The 18,447-nt window shown below is 37.7% G+C and overlaps 1 protein-coding gene across 1 annotated transcript in view; it reads right to left on the bottom strand.

Moving 5' to 3' along the window:
- The window catches only part of LOC127548201 (hexokinase-2), a 102,726-nt gene extending 86,346 nt beyond the window's left edge, over positions 1-16,380 (bottom strand). Inside the window, exon 1 of the mRNA XM_051975482.1 lies at positions 16,135-16,380. Within this exon, the coding sequence (XP_051831442.1) occupies positions 16,135-16,188 (54 nt within the window). The 5' untranslated portion in view covers positions 16,189-16,380. The remainder of the gene's footprint in view (positions 1-16,134) is intronic.
- Positions 16,381-18,447: the final 2,067 nt, after the last annotated feature.

The raw sequence follows: 18,447 nt of genomic DNA, 5'->3' as shown, positions 1-18,447 counted from the left end.
ATGTGGCTCATTGAGAGGTGAGCCCGCCCCTCGGCCTTCCTCTGACGCGCCCGCACCCTGCTCGCCGCTCATTGGCTGCAGCGGGAGGGTGTGTGTTCCTGAGGCCGGCCGGCATCCCTATCACAGCCAATCCCTCTCCGTGGGCTCCTGGGCCCCCTCCCTCTCGCCTAAGGCGGGCAGTCTCATGTGATGCCCCGGCAGGGGCCCCTTGTCTCGCTAGACAGCCTGCATCCCTCCGGGCTGGGAGGCGGGGAGAGGGACAGGACACGTGGTGGGGTGTGAGTGTGTGTGATGGAACGTGCTTGTCCATCCCTAGGGATGAGTGAGTGAGTAAAGCTGAGGTTACGGGTGTGTAAGGCTAGAGATTATGGGCGTAGGGCACGAGAAGTGAGGGGATTGTGCATACTGGGTGGGTAGGTGGAGAGTCTGGCTGAAGGTAAAGGGGGAGGAGTGTGGGTGACTGGAAAAGTACCTAAAGATGAGCCATCCTTAACACAATTGAAGGAAGAGTCTCTAGGAGCTTAGTAAACTGAGTCTTGCCTATTAGATTCAGGTATTACACCTTTATATGCCAGAAATTGGGAGATGGAGTTTCTTGTTTGGGAAAAGGCAGGACAACCTGGCACCAGATAGCAGAGTAAATGGGGGGGCTATAAGGTGTGCAAGAAGATTGGAAAGGTAGAAAGTTAAATTGTTGCACGTTGTACACGTGTATATATAATTTAGAATCAAGAGAGTCAAAGTGATGTAGGTAGTGGATTGAGAGATGGACTTTATTACAGTCAGACTGACTATATGTAGACTAACTTTGACACAGTTAATTGTGTGTGTTAATTAACTTCTCAATGCTCTAAGCGACTTTACAGAATTGTACATTGAAGTGAAGATGCTGGCCAGCACTCAACAATTATTAAGTGCCAACTATGTTCCAGATAACCATGTGAAGAGCTTTCAAGGAGCTCATAATCTAATGAGGGAGACAGTGGGACAGTTTCCTCACCTGGGAGTTTTCTATAGGAATGTATTCACTAATCCTATTTCCTGTCACCATCCCCATCCGGTTAATGGCACTTAATACATATGAATTGAATAGAAATTCTTAACTCTCCCTTTTACAGCCTTCCAGGAGAAACTTCCTCCTGTCCCACTCCACCTCCATATTCCATACATGCATAAAGCAACTCATTTTACTTTTGAACCACTATTTATTGATAACAATAATAGCCCACATTTATGGGGTGCTTGCAGTACTCCTCCCTCCAAAAATAACTGTGAATTAGAGGGTACAGATACTATCACTTTCATTTTATAAATAAGGAGACTGACATTCTGAGAGTATTGTGTTATATAGGGATGAAAGAAAATCAGTGTTTATGTCAGTTTCATAGTAAGTATGAGACCTCTCCCAGGATATTCTGAATCCAAAGACAAGGATCACATATTCGATAAGTCTAAGCATTCCCAATTCTTCAGCTTTTTGAGGCTTAGTGTACTTTAGATGATTTTTTTTTTTCCAATTTCTTTTTCCAGGTCCCTTCTGTCTTGAAATCTTGAAAAATCTTTGTAGAGAACAGTGTTCCATGAAATGTAATGAATGTGGATGAGTGAGCTTTGTTTGTAAAGATAATTTGGTAAAAATTGGGTTTTAGATAGGAAATATCTGTAACAATATGTATGATTTTGGATACTGATGTTTTAAGGGCGAATAGAATGATAGTACTGAGAAACTAGAAACAGTTCAGGCTAATACAAAGCATAAATAGACTTTAATGCTTGTTTCACAGGTTTGCCTAGTTTCAGACGTAGATTTAATTTATCTTTTAAAATTATTAGCAAAGCTTCCTAACATGTTTCTATGCCCCAACTTTTCCTCCTTTCAATTCATCTTCATGCTCATCCAATTCAGAGGGTTTTGTTTTGTTTTGTTTTGTTTTGTTTTTTGCTTCATTGCCTGCCACATGGAGTTCACATACCTTAATCTGGCCCTCAAGATCATCTATAATCTGGTCTAATTTGGGGTTTCTAACTTTATTTTATACTATTTATTTCCTTATCTCCACCAAACTATATCAATTGTCATCTCTTATATGTTCCCTATGCTTTCCTAACTTTAGTCCTTTGATCATACTCTTCCTTTCTAATCTTAAGATCTCTTTTCTACTTTTCTCTCTACTTTACCTACTTCCCTACTTTATTAATTGAATTTCTGTCCATCTTTTTCACAAATATTATCTCCTCCAGAAAGCCTTCTCTGATTCTCTACTTGATAACCATTTTTCATCAGAGTCCACTTTATAACAGTTTTTTGGCATTTCTATAATTATATATATGTATAATCAATATCTGTGACATCTACTTGATGGTGATCTGTAAACTATTTCGTCATATGGTTAATACAATGCTCTGCATGCAAAACTTTCTGGATTTAATTAAATGTGTCAAAGGATTGACATGAATATCTAGTACTATAACCCATGATCTTAGGAACACTTATGGCCCCCTCTCCCCTACTCCATCTATTTGCATGCTTTTTGACTGAAAGTTCTAAATAGACTCTCAAAGTCACAGTAAATGATGAAAACTAGAGGGAACATTTCACAAGTAAAGAGAGATAAAGTCTGGCTCTATTCATCCTGAGGGTTACAGATGACTTCTGGATCCCATGCAGTAGATGTATATGGTTGGCGTGTATATGTTGTCACCACAGGTCTCTTTCAAAGGGAGTGTTTGTTTGACAACAGATGACACATAGACCAAAATGGGAGGGAATAGCAGAGGGAGCCAGCAAAATCAGTTTAAATATTCTTGTGGCTACTTGAGTATTTCATACCTCCCTTGTTCTGAAATGTCTACTTCTTAGGTTGTCTACCTTGCTGTCTGACTTGGGCTCACAACCTGAGTGTGTAATCCTCAACTCATTCTCTCATCCCCCTATCCAATCTATTGCCAAGGTCCGTCACTTTTATCTTTGTAATCCTCCATGTGTAGCCCTTCTCTCCTCTGATAACTTCCATTGCCATGGACTACTGCAATGGCCTCTTGTTAATCTTTCTGCCTCAAGTCTTTTCCTATTGCAGTCCATTCTCTACTTTGCTGCCAAAGTGATCTTCCTAAAGTGGTATGACCATGTCATCCCCTTACTCAATAAACTCCAGTGGCTTCTCATATTATCTCCAGGGCCCAACAGAAAATTCTCTTATTTGGTGCTGAAAGCCATTTATAACCTATCTCCCTCACTTTCCAATCTCCTTATACACTTTATAGCCCTACTATGTACTCTCCTATCAAGTGACTCTGGTTTCCTGCTCTATTCCAAACAAGAAACTCCATCTTCCTATTTTGTTCAATTTCACTGGTTGTCCCTAGTGTCCTGGAATGCTCTTTCTCCTGTCACTTGGCTTCTTTCAAAATCAGCTAAAATCTTTTCTTCTACAGGAAGCCTGGGAACATGACCTAAGTCTCACACATAATGTAAATTACCTTGAACAAAGGTAAACAGTAAAAGAAGCTCCAACTATCTCATGGGAACATTTGCATGTGATTCTCCTTATATTTTGAAAGATGTCTTGAGGTTCAATTAATAAATGGTCAAAGACTATTAACAGGCATTTTTCAGACAAAAAAAAATCAAAGCTATTTGTAGTTACATTAAAAAATGTTCTAAATCACTATTCATCAGAGAAATGCAAATTAAAATAATTCTGAGGAACACCTCACACTTATCAGAGTAGTTAATAGGACACACACAAAAAATGAAGATGTTAAATATTGAAGGGGATATGGGAAAATTGAGACACTAATGAGTTGTTGGGTAGTGAAATGATTCACCTTTGGAACTATGCCCAAAGGGATATAAAACTGCATACCTTTTGATCCAACAAGACCACTGCTAAATTTGTATCCCAAAGACATAAAAAAAAGGAAAAGGGATCTATTTGTATAAAAATATTTACTGCAGCTCTTTTTGCAGTAGCTAAGAACTGGAAATCAAAGGAATGTTCATCAATTGAGAAATGGCTTAACAAGCTATGATTGTAATGGAATATTATTATATTGTAAGAAATGACAAGAATGATTTCAGAAAAACCTGGAAAGACTTACATGAACTGATGTTTAACGAAATGAACAGAACCAGGACCATACTGCACACAGTAACAGCAATATTGTCTGATGAAGAACTGTGAATGAGACTTAACTGTTCTAAGCATTTCAATTATTCAAAATAAGCCCAAATGATTAATGATGAAGCATATTATCTGCCTTCAGAGAAAGAATAGATATTGATTGAATATAGACTGAAGCATGCTATTTTTCACTTTCCTTCATTTTTTTCTTTCAAGTCTTCTTATATAAAATGAGTTATATGGAAATGTTTTACATAATTAAACATATGTAATCTTTATCTGGTTGCTTAACATCTCAGAGAGGAAGAGAGATAGAATTTGGAACTCAGAACTTTAAATAAAAATGTTTTTAAAATTAAAATTTTTTTAAAAAGTGATTGAAAAAAGGTCAGTATTGCAGATTGAACTTTAATAAAAGATGTCAGAATTTGGTGACTAGATTTTTTTTTTAATTTTTTTTTTTCTTTTTCAAAAAGCTGAGACAATTAACTGTCTTAGGCAGTTTACATTTATGATTTCTTGAAATATAGCTTTGGAGGAGAAGGCTTTGAAAAAGCTCGTTGTGATTCAAATGGAATTGCTTTACTATGCCTTTAAATCCAAATCACTCTGGCTTTCCTTGAATGTTCAGTAAGAGGTCCTAGACCAATCCTGACCCTGGACATTGTTTGGGTTTTGATGGCTCAGAATGAGTCTAAATAGCAATTGTTTTCTGTTTTGGCTAGAAACCCTGAGGGTCTTTCCCTTTCTGATTGTCTGTTTTGTGATGGCAAACTAGTTCATTTTTTGTGTCAATTCTTACCTAGTTCTTAATCATTAAGTGTTGCTTCAGGCAGATTGGGGCTTTGGAAAGAACTTAGATTAAAAAGGCCCAGGTTAGTCACTGCATCCTTTGCCATCAATATTCATTTTAACTTTCATCTTTCACCGGACTCCAGTGACTATAGAGAAAAGAATGAGGCTGTTGACTTTGCACAGTTCTGCCTCACTTAAATCCAATTCACTAGAAAGTCAGGATAACAAAAGTTTAACAATAGTAACTCGAATGTGACCCGTGGCCCTCTAGCATGATGCTTTCTTTGTTCTGTTTCTATATAATATTCTGACCTGGCTTAAGGATGGTACAGGGATTCATTTCACTAAGTTTTGTTGCTGCCTGGGAAGCCTTCTTGTAATGCCAGAGAAACTGAGGCAAGATAGAGATTAGTGAGTTTTTTTTTTTTTTGCTAATATTTTATTTAAGATTTTAGCATCAATATTCATTAGGGAGATTGGTCTATAATTTTCTTTCTCTGTTTTCAGCCTACCTGGTTTAGGTATCAGTACCATGTCTGTGTCATAAAAGGAGTTTGGTAGGACTCCTTCAATCCCTATTTTTTCAAATAGTTTATATAACATTGGAGTTAATTGTTCTTTAAATGTTTGGTAGAGAGTTTTTAATATTTTATTTGAAAGGGAGAGATTGACAGGGACCAAATGGATTCATGGTTTGATCCCAGGGTTGAATAAGACTATTATCTCTAAGAATCCAGCAAATAATCTGAGTTCTCAATGACACAGATACATGTGGCTCAGATACAGGAGGGTAGACAGAGGCAGGGGCTGAGTCAGAGTGCTGAGAGCGGGAACGGGACTCTGGCAGGGTTGGGGGGGGAGGCACAGGAGATGGGGAGAGGCATCTGATAAAACAGTATCTGATATTCTGATAGATTGGGATGGGGAGAGGCATTCTGATATATTATAAGATATAAGATCTCAGTGTCCTTATCAAATATTCTGATGATTAAAAGAGAGGGGTGGTTTTACAGGATTGAGCAGAACAATTCAGGGAAATATTAAAAGGATAATAAAACTGTGTCACATCCTGTAAGTAAACTTCCCTAGTTATCCCCAATGAGATGTATTAATAAGCATGCTGACATAGGTCCATCTTTCTTCAGTATCTATGTATTCTCCTAGAGAATCAGTCTACACTACAATTGACATAATCAGGACAGAATTGATTTTGTGCCTTCACAAGAGGCATTTGAATCCAAGTTTTCCTGATTGCTCTGTCCAACAGTGCTTATCACAAGTGAGAATGGAGTATATTCCCCCATTCCATCTGGCACATTCCCTTTATGCCATCTTTGAACTGTTCAAGGATTTTTTGGTAAGAGAGAAAAGACATTATCTTTGGAACAGGTTTGAAACATGCTCTGCCATTCTGCTTTCTAAAGCCTGTCTTTAAATCTATGGCATGAGAATGGCTGTACCATTCTTACTGACCCACAGAAAGCTGTGGTTTTAAGAATCCCATCCCCCTTCACTGGGTACTGTGTGTACAAAGCTACTCAACCGGAAAATGAAGAAGTTGCGTTGGATGACCTCTAACATACCTTCTGGCCCTAAATGCTGGATGGACCGGGTGAAGCCATGACTAAATAATCTCCAAGGACAGAGAGCTTATGGAACAAGGCCCCCTGCAGCTTTAATACCTGTATTCCCAAGAGAACAATGAGCACTTGGAGGTAATGGTTGAGGGGAGCTTGGAGGACATCGAAGCAGATTTCCCACGCCCTCCCCATCATTTTGCCTACAGCTAGCTGTAAAAAATGCCCATTTAGAGTGGATGGCTTCAAGAATCTTCTTGAAGATAGAGCCCTATAGAGGCAGCTAAGTGACACTGTAGATAGAGAACTAGGCCTGATTTCAGAGATAGCTGCAGATACTTACTAGCTGGGTGACCCGCAAGCAAGTCACTTAAGCACTATCTGCCTCAGTTTTCCCACTTGTAAAATGGGGGTAGTAATAATACCTAATTCCCAAGGCTTCTGTGAGGATCAAATAAGACAATAAGTGTAAAACGCTCTGCAAACCTTAAAGTAGTATATAAATGAGCTTCAATTTCTCCTTTTGTAAAATGAGTGAGTGGTTGACTAAAGGCCCTTTTCAGCTATAAATCTTACAAGCTCCCTTTGCACATAGGAAAGAACTGCTTGTATTTTGAACTATCAAAGTGATTTACAGTTTAAAAACAATATTCTTTCCAGTGCATAGGACACATGGAATTCGTCAAACTCTCTTGATTCAGGAACATTCAGAGTGGTAACTGAGCTCTCTGCCGACACTGACAAGAGCTTCTAAACATATTTGCAAACAGTGAGCTATTCAAAAGTCAGCTAGGAGGTGACCAGGTGATTAACTCAGCCTTTCCAGGTATCCAATGCTACAAAGTGCCCTTTGTAAGAAAAACTCTTATTGTTGCTTGCCCCCATTAGAGGTGGAAATCCAAGACTCAAAAAGGCCCAAGAAATTCTCTTTTGATGTCTTCAATGGATCAGTCCTATGTTCAAGTCATTGTGCTAGATGCTGTTAAAATAAATGTTCTCTAAAGTCCCACCTAACTGAAAATCATAGAATCTATTAGTATCTCCTTCTTCTTACAAATAAAGAAACTGAGATCCAGAAAGCTTCTAGTGATATTTTTCTCAGATGAACTCCTCCCACCCCCACCCCGCCACCCCACTCCCATTTCCACAAAAAAATTACCTCGTATACTTTCTTATATGCATATTCCTTCTCCCCAATAGAATATCAGCTTCTAGAGTTAAGGGAGTCTTCATTTTTGTATCCACAGTGAATACTTGGCACATAGTAGGTCTTTATTGAATGTTTATTAATTGATATAGTCCTTTCACTCCAAATTCAGTGCTGTTTCCATTATACTATACTGATTATATGGAGAACAGGTGCGATATTAGGAGAAAGAAGCCTACTATGTGCTAGTCACTGTGCTAAGCACTTTATAAAATAGATTCTTATCTGGTTATATAGGGTACCAGTATAACCATCAGCCCCCATGACTGGTCACAAAATAAATGTGGATGGCTAGAATATCACTAGTGGAAAACATACACAGATTACATGTGCCCCTCACCAGGGTCATAAATCATAGCAGTTACCATTTATATAGAATTCTGTGATATCCGAGAATTTAAGCACCTCAGGTCTCCTACTCTAGACCACACCTGAACAGGAAGCCCTTATCTGGGCTCCTCAACAAATACCTTTATAACAGCCCCTCTCAAAAACCTCTGCTATTAGAGAGCTCACCAACCATCTGGGAAACCTAAAAGGTACAGTTCTAGATGCTAAGTGGCTTCTTGATCAAGTTCATTGGATTCAATCAACACCATTCATGAAACAGTACCTCCTGTATTCCAGGAACCATGCTCAACCCAGTATACAAAAACTAAAAATAATCCCCACCTCATGGAATTCTTTGGGTTGTTTTTTTCCTTTTTGCAAGGGAAAGAACATATATATAGAAAATGAAATAGAAAACAAGTACTGAATATCTCTCCCTCCAGGGTGTAAGCATTCACACAATTCCACACAAGTTGAAATTTGCCTTTCTGAAATATCCTTCTTGCTACTACTTCTGCCCTTTGGAGCAGGCAGAACATGTCTAATCCTTCTCTGGTGTGACATTCCTTAAAATACTTAAAGACAGTTATCATGTGCCCCTTAAATCTTCTCTGATCCAGATTAAACATCCTTAATTCACTTAACCCATACTTATATGCCACCTTGGCTATCCTCTAGAAATGTTCTAGGATGTCAGTGTGCAGAAAGAAGGAGTCTGACAAATATTTAATAACTGATTATTAGGAGGTGGGAGTGGTAAGAGAACTGTACAAATGACACATTTTAAAGCTTAATCTGCCATATTAACATTTTCTTCACCATTTTCTTCAGTTTTGTCAAGTAACAGAATAAATGAAACCCTAAATTGTAGCATATGCTGATTTCGAAAGTATAAAATTTCACACTAAAAATTTAACAATTGGCTCTCAAAAGCCTAACCCCAGGACACCCCTATCAATAACCTTCCTAAAATGTGACACTCAGAACACAACATGATGTTCCAAATTTGACCTATGAAAAGTATAGCAAAGTTGATCACATCTCTCATTCTAGACAGTATGGTATGCCTCCATGTAAGATATAAGATGACATTAATTCTTCTGTCCAATTCATTGAATTTTTGACTTACATTGAGCTTGCAATTTAAAAATTCCAGATCTTTTTTTTTTGAGCTTTTTAATTTCAAAACATATGCACAAATAATTTTCGACATTTACTCTTGCAAAACCTTGTATTTCAAATTTTTTTCTCTCTCCCTTCCCTTCATCCCCTTCCCCAGATGGCATGTTGTGATCCACACTAAATCCCTATAGTCCTCTCTCAGTGCAGATGGCTCTCCATCAGAAGATGATTGGAATTGGCCTGAATCACCTCATTGTTGAAAAGAGCCACATCCATCTACTTTGTAATGTCTAGGCTAGCTCTCTGGAGGGCCTTAGGATCAGTCAAAGTCCTTAGTCTTTAGGAGAAGAAGTGAAGGAGGCAGGCAAGCTGCCACGCGACTCATCAAAGATAGATCCTGGACTCTGGAGTCTGGAACCTGAAGCCCTCTCTCCTCAGCGTGCTGTGGCAGAGAGACACTGACCCTCTCCCTCAGCCCTCTAATCCTTCCCTACAATTATCCCACCACAATACATTCAGCAGGGGACAATCTTGAGGAGAGCCATCACATCACCATATCATCTTAAGTATATTTTATAGAACCATCATTTCATATTGAGTAGGTACTTAGCCTTAAGTGCTCTGATGTTCTGGATTTAAGTACACCTTTTCAGAGTTCCAGCCCTCAACAGTAATTGATCTTCATATAATCTTGTTGCTGGGTACATTCATATACCATAATTTATTCAGCCATTCTCCAGCTGATGGGCATCCACTCAGTTTCCAGTTCCTCGCCACTACAAACAGGGCTGCCACAAACATTTTGGCACATGTGGGTCCCTTTCCCTCCTTATCCTCTTTGGGATACAGGCCCAATAGAAACACTGCTGTATCAAAGGGTATGCACAGTTTGATAGTCTTTGGGCACAATGGGTGGATCTGTTCACAAATCCACCAACAATGTATAAAGTGTCAGTTTTCCCACATCATCTTAGTCAATCTGAGAGATATGAGGTGGTACTCTGAGTTGTTTTAGTTTGCATTTCTCTGATCAATAGTGATTTAGAGCATTTTTTTTTTCATATGGTTAGAAATGGCTTTACTTTTTTTTTGTCTGTTCATAGCCTTGGACCATTTATCAACTAGAAAATGGCTTATATTCTTATAAATTTAAGAAATGAGTCCTTAGATGGAAAAAATTTTTCCAGTTTACTGCTTCCCTGCTAATTTTGTCTGTATTACTCCAGGTCTTTTTCACACAAACAACTATCTAGTCAAGTCAGTCACATCCAATACTGGTGTAGAGTTGATTTTTGGAACTTCACATTTACTGGATTCATTGGATTTTGAGTTGGAAGACCTGGCTTAAAATCTTGACTCTGCTGTGACCTCATTACCTCCATGACTTTGGAAAAATACTTTAGTCTCTCTGAGCCTCAGTGTCCTACATTCTAAAAATTAAGAGGTTGTATTAAATGACCTCAGAGGTTCATTGCAGTTTGAAATCTGTAATCCTGTGATTTTGTGTTGTCCTGAAATAGAACTTAGATGAAGTGGAAAAGCCACCAGCTTTGAAATCAGGAGAACTTAGAAGTCAAGAGCTAGGATCCATTGTTGGACACATATTGACTAACTACAGGCAATTGACTTAACCTCTCAGTATCCCCAGGCAACTCTAAGAAGATAAATTGTGGTGGTGGGGGGATAAGAAAATTCTTATGATTCTAGGATCTGCATTCATGAAGAAGTTTCTATAACAAGAGTTTTCCACATGATTCCAGGTGAAACAAAACAAAACAAAAACAAAAAACTCATGGTTTAATTATTTCATATCTTTAGGATCCCATATTAGCCACCACTCTTAGCTTTTCACTCTTTGTAAATTTGATTTTCAAAGCATTTTCATCACCACAATCCCATGAGTAGTGTGAAGTATTTTATTTTTATATTATCTTTATTTTATATTTTATAAATGAGGAAATTGATCTCAGAGAGTTAAAGTGACTTGCCCAAAGTCATTCAACCAATAAGCACCAAAAAGGGAATTTGAATTTGGACCTCCAATACTAATGAGATTGAGTATTTTCTGTGATTGAAGAGACTAATTACTGGACTTGGAACTTGAATCCCCATGATCTATGCAACTGTAAAGACAAGTTACCAAACCCCTTGAAAATTTAGTTTCCTTATCTTTCCAGTGGGATAAAGATATTTGTATTCTCTTTCTCATAACTCTGTGTAATACACTTAGTAAATACATATATACATATATATGTATGCATGCATGAATGTATGGCAATAGAGTGGAACACTGGGTTTGAATCAGAGGACCTGGGATCCAGTTCTGACTTTGACACCTAAATTACTTGTGTCATTTCCCAGGTCCTCAGTTTCCTTCTCTGTAAAATAAGTGAGTTAAGATTAGATGATTTCTGGGGCAGCTAGATAGAAGAGTGGATAGAGCACCAGCCTTGAAGTCAGGAGGACCTGAGTTCAAATCTAGTCTCAGACACTTAACACTTCCTAGCTGTGTGACCCTGGGCAGGTCACTTAACCCCAATTGCCTCAGCAAATTAAAGAAAAATAACTAAATAAAGATTAGATGATTTCTCATCCCATCCCTAGCCAGAGATAGCTAACTGACAGTGGATCAAATGAGATACTATTTTAAAATTCTTAGAATAGTACCTGGATCATAGTAGGTGCTTAATAAAAGTTTGTTCCTTTTCCTCCCTCCCTTTTCTCCCTGAATTGACAGTTTATAAAATTATAAAAGGGAACAGGACAGCCAGTTCTTTGAGTACTCACTGAGAAAGACCTCAATGGCAGCAGGAAATGAGGCTCTATTTACACTTTAATAACGCACAAAAGGTTCAGAGTAAATAGGCACAGAAAGATCAAAGACAAGTGAAAGAGAGGTGGGCAAGTGCAGAGGCAGATGATATGGAGAGAGGGACAAGGTGATACAGGAAGGCAAGCAGTATGGAAGAACAGTAGGGGATGGCCAGAGTGAACCTCATGAAGATTATGGAACTATGAATTAGAATTGGGAGCACTGGACAGCATGGATCCAGAATTTGAGATCTCATTTTTATAATGTTTTTGTTGAGGAACAGACTAATTTTTCTCTGTGCCAGCTTGAGCTCAGTTTACTTACACATACAAATCATCTCATGGTTGTTGCTTCATTTTTAAAGTTAACATCTGTTATCTCAGTTTTCAGTAAACTTATTATTCTGCATATTTAATTGTGGATATCTGGAATTTATCTTAGATTTACATATCAGAGGATCAAGAGGTCCTGAGAGCAGAGTCTAGATGGCTTCCACTAATTTAGCACATGTTACCAGGATGTTATTTTTGGTTAATATATGACAATTTGCAAATTATATTCCTCTGATCTTTGCAATGGTTCATCCATGACTTCCAAGTTCCCCTTTGCAACCTTACTTTTTGCTAATATTATATTTATATTGGCTACCTATAAACCTACTTACTATACTGTCCAGAAATGGGGGAATGGTCAGGGGGACTAGAACAAGATACAGTTTTAGCACACTCCCCTTTTAGAATGTCAGCTCCTTGGGGGCAGGAAATCTCTTTTTTTGTTGTTGATTTTGCACAACTCTTCCTCACTTAAATCCAATTCATAAGCAAGTCAAGACATCACCCATGATTCATTCATTGGTCCTCTTCAAAAAGAAAGAATAAACTACAATCTATATCTCCAACTCTTAGCTTGATGCCTTGCAATTGTAAGCATCTATTAAATGTTTTGTTCTTGTTTTTAAATTTTATTTATTCTAAATCCAGTGTTCTTTCCACTTTATCACACTTATAATAGGCAGAATTTCTGGGGTATAAATCCTAATTTATTCCAATAAAGTGATTATCCCCAAATCTTAGAGATGGTATTGCATCTTGAAGATCAATTTACCCAATTTTGCTATTTTACAAACATAGAGACCAAGGCCTAGGTTACCCACCAAAAAAGCAGCTTTGGAAAGAGAATATGAGTTTCCTGCCTTCCAGTTTGGAGTCCTTTATTTCACACAGTAGTGATTCAGGATTCAAGTTTAGAGTTTCCAGCATAGGAGAAAATTAACTTGGGCATAAAGAGACCTGTAAGTGAAAATGCATAATGGATGGATTTCAGAGGAGATGAGCACAAATGCTCTTTTGTTGCCTTTTCTTGGTATGCAAAACTTCATCCAACAGCACAAGAGAATGCAAAACAGTAGACATATCCTTCAGGTTGGATTATATCCAAGGGTCAAAATTCTTAGTATCTTTTTTGTTCACAATTTCTCTTAATAAAGTGTTATTTGGAAAGAAAAGACTGATAATTCCAGAATATAAAAATTTTACACATTTATAATGAAGAAAGGGTCAGAATTCCTAAGGAATAAATGGTTCAAAATGTTTCCCATTTTTTCCATATATATATACCAAACTTCTTAAATTGTGGGCTGTGACTACAAATGGGGTCGTGGTAACTGAATGTGGGGGTCATGAAATTATAACTTATTATCAGTAAATGTTTAATTTATAGACTATTTTATATACTTATGTACCTGGGGTTGAATAAAAATTTCTTGGATAAAAAGGGGTCATGAGTGCAAAAAGTTTAAGAAGCTCTGCTATATACCACAATTTCTTGATGGGAAGAAAAGGGGTAACTGGTTGGCATATCCTCCCCCAGGTTGGTCAAAGACAAAAAAAAGGTCTAGTTTTCACTTACATATTCATAGCCTCCCTAAATGTGACAAGGCATTTATATAAGGAAAACCCAGAAGGCCTGTTTGTCCAGTTCTGACCCAAAGAGTTCCTAAAGAGAAACAATATTAATAAACCTAGAAAGGTAGGATAAAGCCCGATTTTGAAGGATTTTAAATGAATCAGTAAAGTTCATATTTGAAACTAGAGGTAACAGAAAACCACTGGAGTTTACCCAGAACGAGAATGCTTGGTATCTGGTAGAATATATAACAAAGTGATAGATTTGAACAGGAGTTGGAGGTGCCAAGCAGTGAAGTAAAAGTGAAATAAAATTAGAGGCAGCTTAGATGTTGTGGGCCACATAGGCACTTGGCAATCAGGATGGCAAGGGTCCTGGAGGAAGAGTTCTAAAGCTTAAGTTTAAAGGGTTAAGTCCTTCAGGGCAATGCCTCTGGCCTAGGCAAGGAAACAACAAAAGAGATGATTGAGGTTTAAGTCCAGGTTCAAAGCTCTGAGACCTCTGTTCCAGTCTAGATGGATAGGGACCTGACCACAAAGCAGAGGTTTTGAATAGTGTGTTAGACAGAGAGAACCTAAAGAATTAATCCCTGAGGGAAACTGGAAGAAGGCACTGATAAAGATCCATTTAGCAACATGGTTCTACCCTCAGTAGAGGTCCCAGGCAGTCTTACCTTGCCACGCCCTGTCAGAAATCCCAATCATGTCCCTGAGGTTAAATTTTCCCTATGAAATCTACCTATGGGCCATCCCTTGGCTGCTGCACTCCTTTGGGTCAGTCTTCTAGGACACTCTTGCCTCAGAATGTTTTTTTCTGCTTCTCCTTCCCTTTCCCCCTTTTCTATATCCCCCATAGGTATCTCCCCTAATTCCACTATGCTTCCCCATCTACTTCTTCTCCTTATAATAAACTAACTGCTAAGTCTCTAGCAGGATTTAACCAGCCAGCTAAGGGCATGCCCCAAGCCTCATGGATTGCTTCCCCTCCATTGGTTCTGATGAGGAACTTGTCTTTCATAGGCTTTCTCACTCTATTTCATATTTACCATTCCTGGTGTCTCTTGTATTCATTTTGTCTGTAACTTCTTCCCTACATAAATCTACATTTTGCCAAAGAAACTGTACATTATGAATTCTTCACATAATTGAACCCCAATTGTTGCCTAATGTCTACATCACCCACATCATTTTGGTCCCAAACTCACCTTATAATGATCGCTCAGCCTCTGCTTAAAGACCAAAAAAAGAAAACCCACCATCTCTCAAGGTGTCCCGTTCCATTTATGGATATTTTTAATTTTTTATTTGTCTTATGACAACTCTTCAACTATTTAACCCAGTTATTATATCATCTTGACTTTTAACTTTTTTAAAGCTAAATATATCTCATATTACCAATTAATGCATATGACCAAGTTATATAAGTATTGGCAGTTTAAAAAATGAAGGGTCAAACAATTATACACATGATACTAGCAGTCTTTTTTTTTAAATTTTAATCATGTTTTTATAGATTTTATTTCTTTTCATCATTTGAATGCCTTAAGAATACATAATTTCATTGATGACATTCTGTCAACATTGGTTACAGCCCATGCCTATCATGAGTTACTGGGGGAAAAACCAAACTATCCCTTTGTTCTTGCCACAAGACTGGTCATCTTCCCAACAGATTGTGGCCATTCAAACCTCAAAGCCTTTGCTGCTAGAAGGAGCTGTTTCTGCTTCCTTGTCTGAGCTTTGAAAGGGTCAGCAACTTATCATGGTAAAGCATTGGGAGAGGCCTTTCAGAGAAGTTCTTTTCATTCATTCTCAAAAAGTAATGTTTTATAGGAGGTAAAGTGGGAAAGCAGATAGAGAGTCCACCTTGGAGTCAGGAATACCTGACTTCAAGTCCTGCCTACAACCCATCCCCCTTTCTTTGCAGAAATTGGGGGTCCATGGGCATGGAATATTTGCATACAATATCACCACATCAGATCTTATTTCTCTTTTTTTTTTTTTGTCATAAGAGTTGGCTTTTTGGGAGGAGGAAGGCAGAGGATACAAGGAGAAATCTAGGTGATATAAAAGCAAAAGACAAATAAAAATCTATTGTAAAAAAATTCATTCTATGATCTAAAGGTTCCATTTAGCTCTAATTATCTGTTTCTGTTTCTCTCCAGCCAATCAAGGTTCAGCAAGCACACCTGGAGTATTAATTACAGTCTATCTTCTCTATTTACAACCCAGTTCCCCATAGCCAAGTTGAGAACTTCCTCACCTTTGTTGTATGGTCAAGATCATCTTTCCAGCTAACGAATTGCTCCTCAGCCATAGGGATATCTCTGGGGCTGATGAAGACAATGCTGATTTTGTTGTTGTAGTCCAAGACCAAAAACTGACTGGGAATACCAACTAATGGATCAAAGCAGCTTCCTCTCTGTGTGCTACCTTCAGGAAGCTGAATGCCTGATCACAAAGCAGAGATCACTGGCTGCTGAATTGGAAAAGATAAACCTGGGATTTGGCTTTTTGGTGCTTAATCTGCCAGTATGGATGAGCTCAGAGATTTGTGCCTTTTCTTTTCAGGAAGCCAAGAGACAAAGTATCAAATCCAAGGCCAAGCAAATTTTCTGAAAATGTTTAAGACAGATACTTCTTATCTCCAATAGGAAACTGAAAGAAATATCCAGAATTAACTTGGCTGGATACCAAATTGTCAAGTAAGCCAAAATTTGTCTTGGAGAGATTCCTAGCAGTCCTATTTTTCAATTGTATTTCCTCTACCTGTGTGACCGATTATTCTACCTCCTCAGTTTCTTCATTTGTAAATTGCACATATTGGACAGATGATTTCTAATATCAGCTTTAAGTCTAACCTTTATGATCAGTGGTCCTTGATCCAGTTTCTCCTGCTGAAACCCATGGCTCTCTTCTATTGGCAGGTTTTTTTCTATCATCCAGGGAAGTATAGAGTTTTGCTTAGAAAATAGATTGTAGGAAAAAGACTCTTGGACTCTAGTGGAAAAAGCACAGTACAAGTCAATAGCATTGCTCCACAGACACTAAAAACTAATGCAATTTTAGGCAATGTGAATAAATACTTAATGGATAAGATGAACAAGATGGTGGTTCCAGTGAATAGGATGAGATCATCAGAATAGCATGTTGCTCAGTGGCAAGGGAAAGGACATTCCAAGGAGAGCAACAAAGATGGTCAGGAGATAGGAAACCGTGGCATTTGAAAAAGAAACGAAAACACTACCTGGAGATTTTTTTTTCCAGAACATGTTTTAAAATGTCTGAATATCAACCAGCTAAAAGCAAGATTAGACTTGTTCCTGTAACTCCAGGCAACAGAATAGACAGTGAAAAGACCAAGGAGGTAGGTTTAAACTAAAAATAAATAAAAACTTACAAGCAGAGCTATCCATAAATGGAAGAAGCTGCCTTGGGAAACAGTAAGATCTCTGTCAACAAGGGGTTAAGGCAAAGTATAAATGATAATTTTTCAAGTATATTGTGAAAGAAAGTTATGATTTGAGTAAGACTTTGGACTAGATGACTTTTGAGATTCCTTCCAAATCTCAGTATTCCTGAATTCCATGATAAACTCATTTATGTGAATTAATTAGTGACTTAATTAGGGATGACAGTTCATTTCCCCTAAGTATTTACCTGCTAATTAGTTGCAACATTTACTTTATACTCAATATTTGCAGAACACTTGGTATATAATTGTGGTAGAATACAATTATCTCATAAGAAATGACAAGCAATGCATTTTTGTTTTCCTTCTCAGTTTTTTTTCTTTCTTTCTAGATCCAATTTTTCTTGTGCAGCAATATAACCGTATGATTATGTATACATATATTGGATTTAATATATACTTTTACATATTTAATATGTATTAGACTATCTGCCATCTAGGAGAGGGGGTGGGACAGAAGGTTTTGCAAGAGTCAATGTTGAAAAATTGTCCATGTATATGTTTTGTAAATAAAATCTTTGAGTATTCTTTACCACCAAAAAGCAAATAAATAAATGACAAGCAATATGCTTTCAAAAAAGCCTGGAAAGACTTATATGAACCTATACAAAGTGAAGTGAACGAACCAGAATATTTGTATACAGTAAGAGCAACACTATTTGATGAAGAACCTTGAACAAGTTATTCTCAATAATACAATGATCCAAGATAATTCCAAAGGCTTTATGATGAAAAATGCTATCTACCACCAGAAAAAGAACTGGTAGACTCTGCATACAACTGAAATGTACTATTTTTTTTTTTAATTTTTTGTGGGTTTTACAGGATGAATACAGAGAGGACTGGCGAGACTTACATGAACTGATGCTAAGTAAAATGAGCAGAACCAGGAGATCATTACATACCTCAACAATGATACTGTTTGAGGATGTATTCTGATGGAAGTGGATTTCTTCGATAAAGAGAGCTAATTCAGTTTCAATTGATCAAGGATGGACAAAAGCAGCTACACCCAAAGAAAGAACACTGGGAAATGAATATAAACTGCTTGCATTTTTGTTTTTCTTCCTGGGTTATTTATACCTTCTGAATCCAATTCTCCTT

Source organism: Antechinus flavipes, chromosome 2 (assembly GCF_016432865.1).
Source record: "Antechinus flavipes isolate AdamAnt ecotype Samford, QLD, Australia chromosome 2, AdamAnt_v2, whole genome shotgun sequence".
NCBI classification, from domain to species: domain Eukaryota; kingdom Metazoa; phylum Chordata; class Mammalia; order Dasyuromorphia; family Dasyuridae; genus Antechinus; species Antechinus flavipes.
The sequence above is the reverse complement of the archived record's forward strand: the minus strand, read 5'-3'. Positions and strand labels throughout refer to the sequence as shown.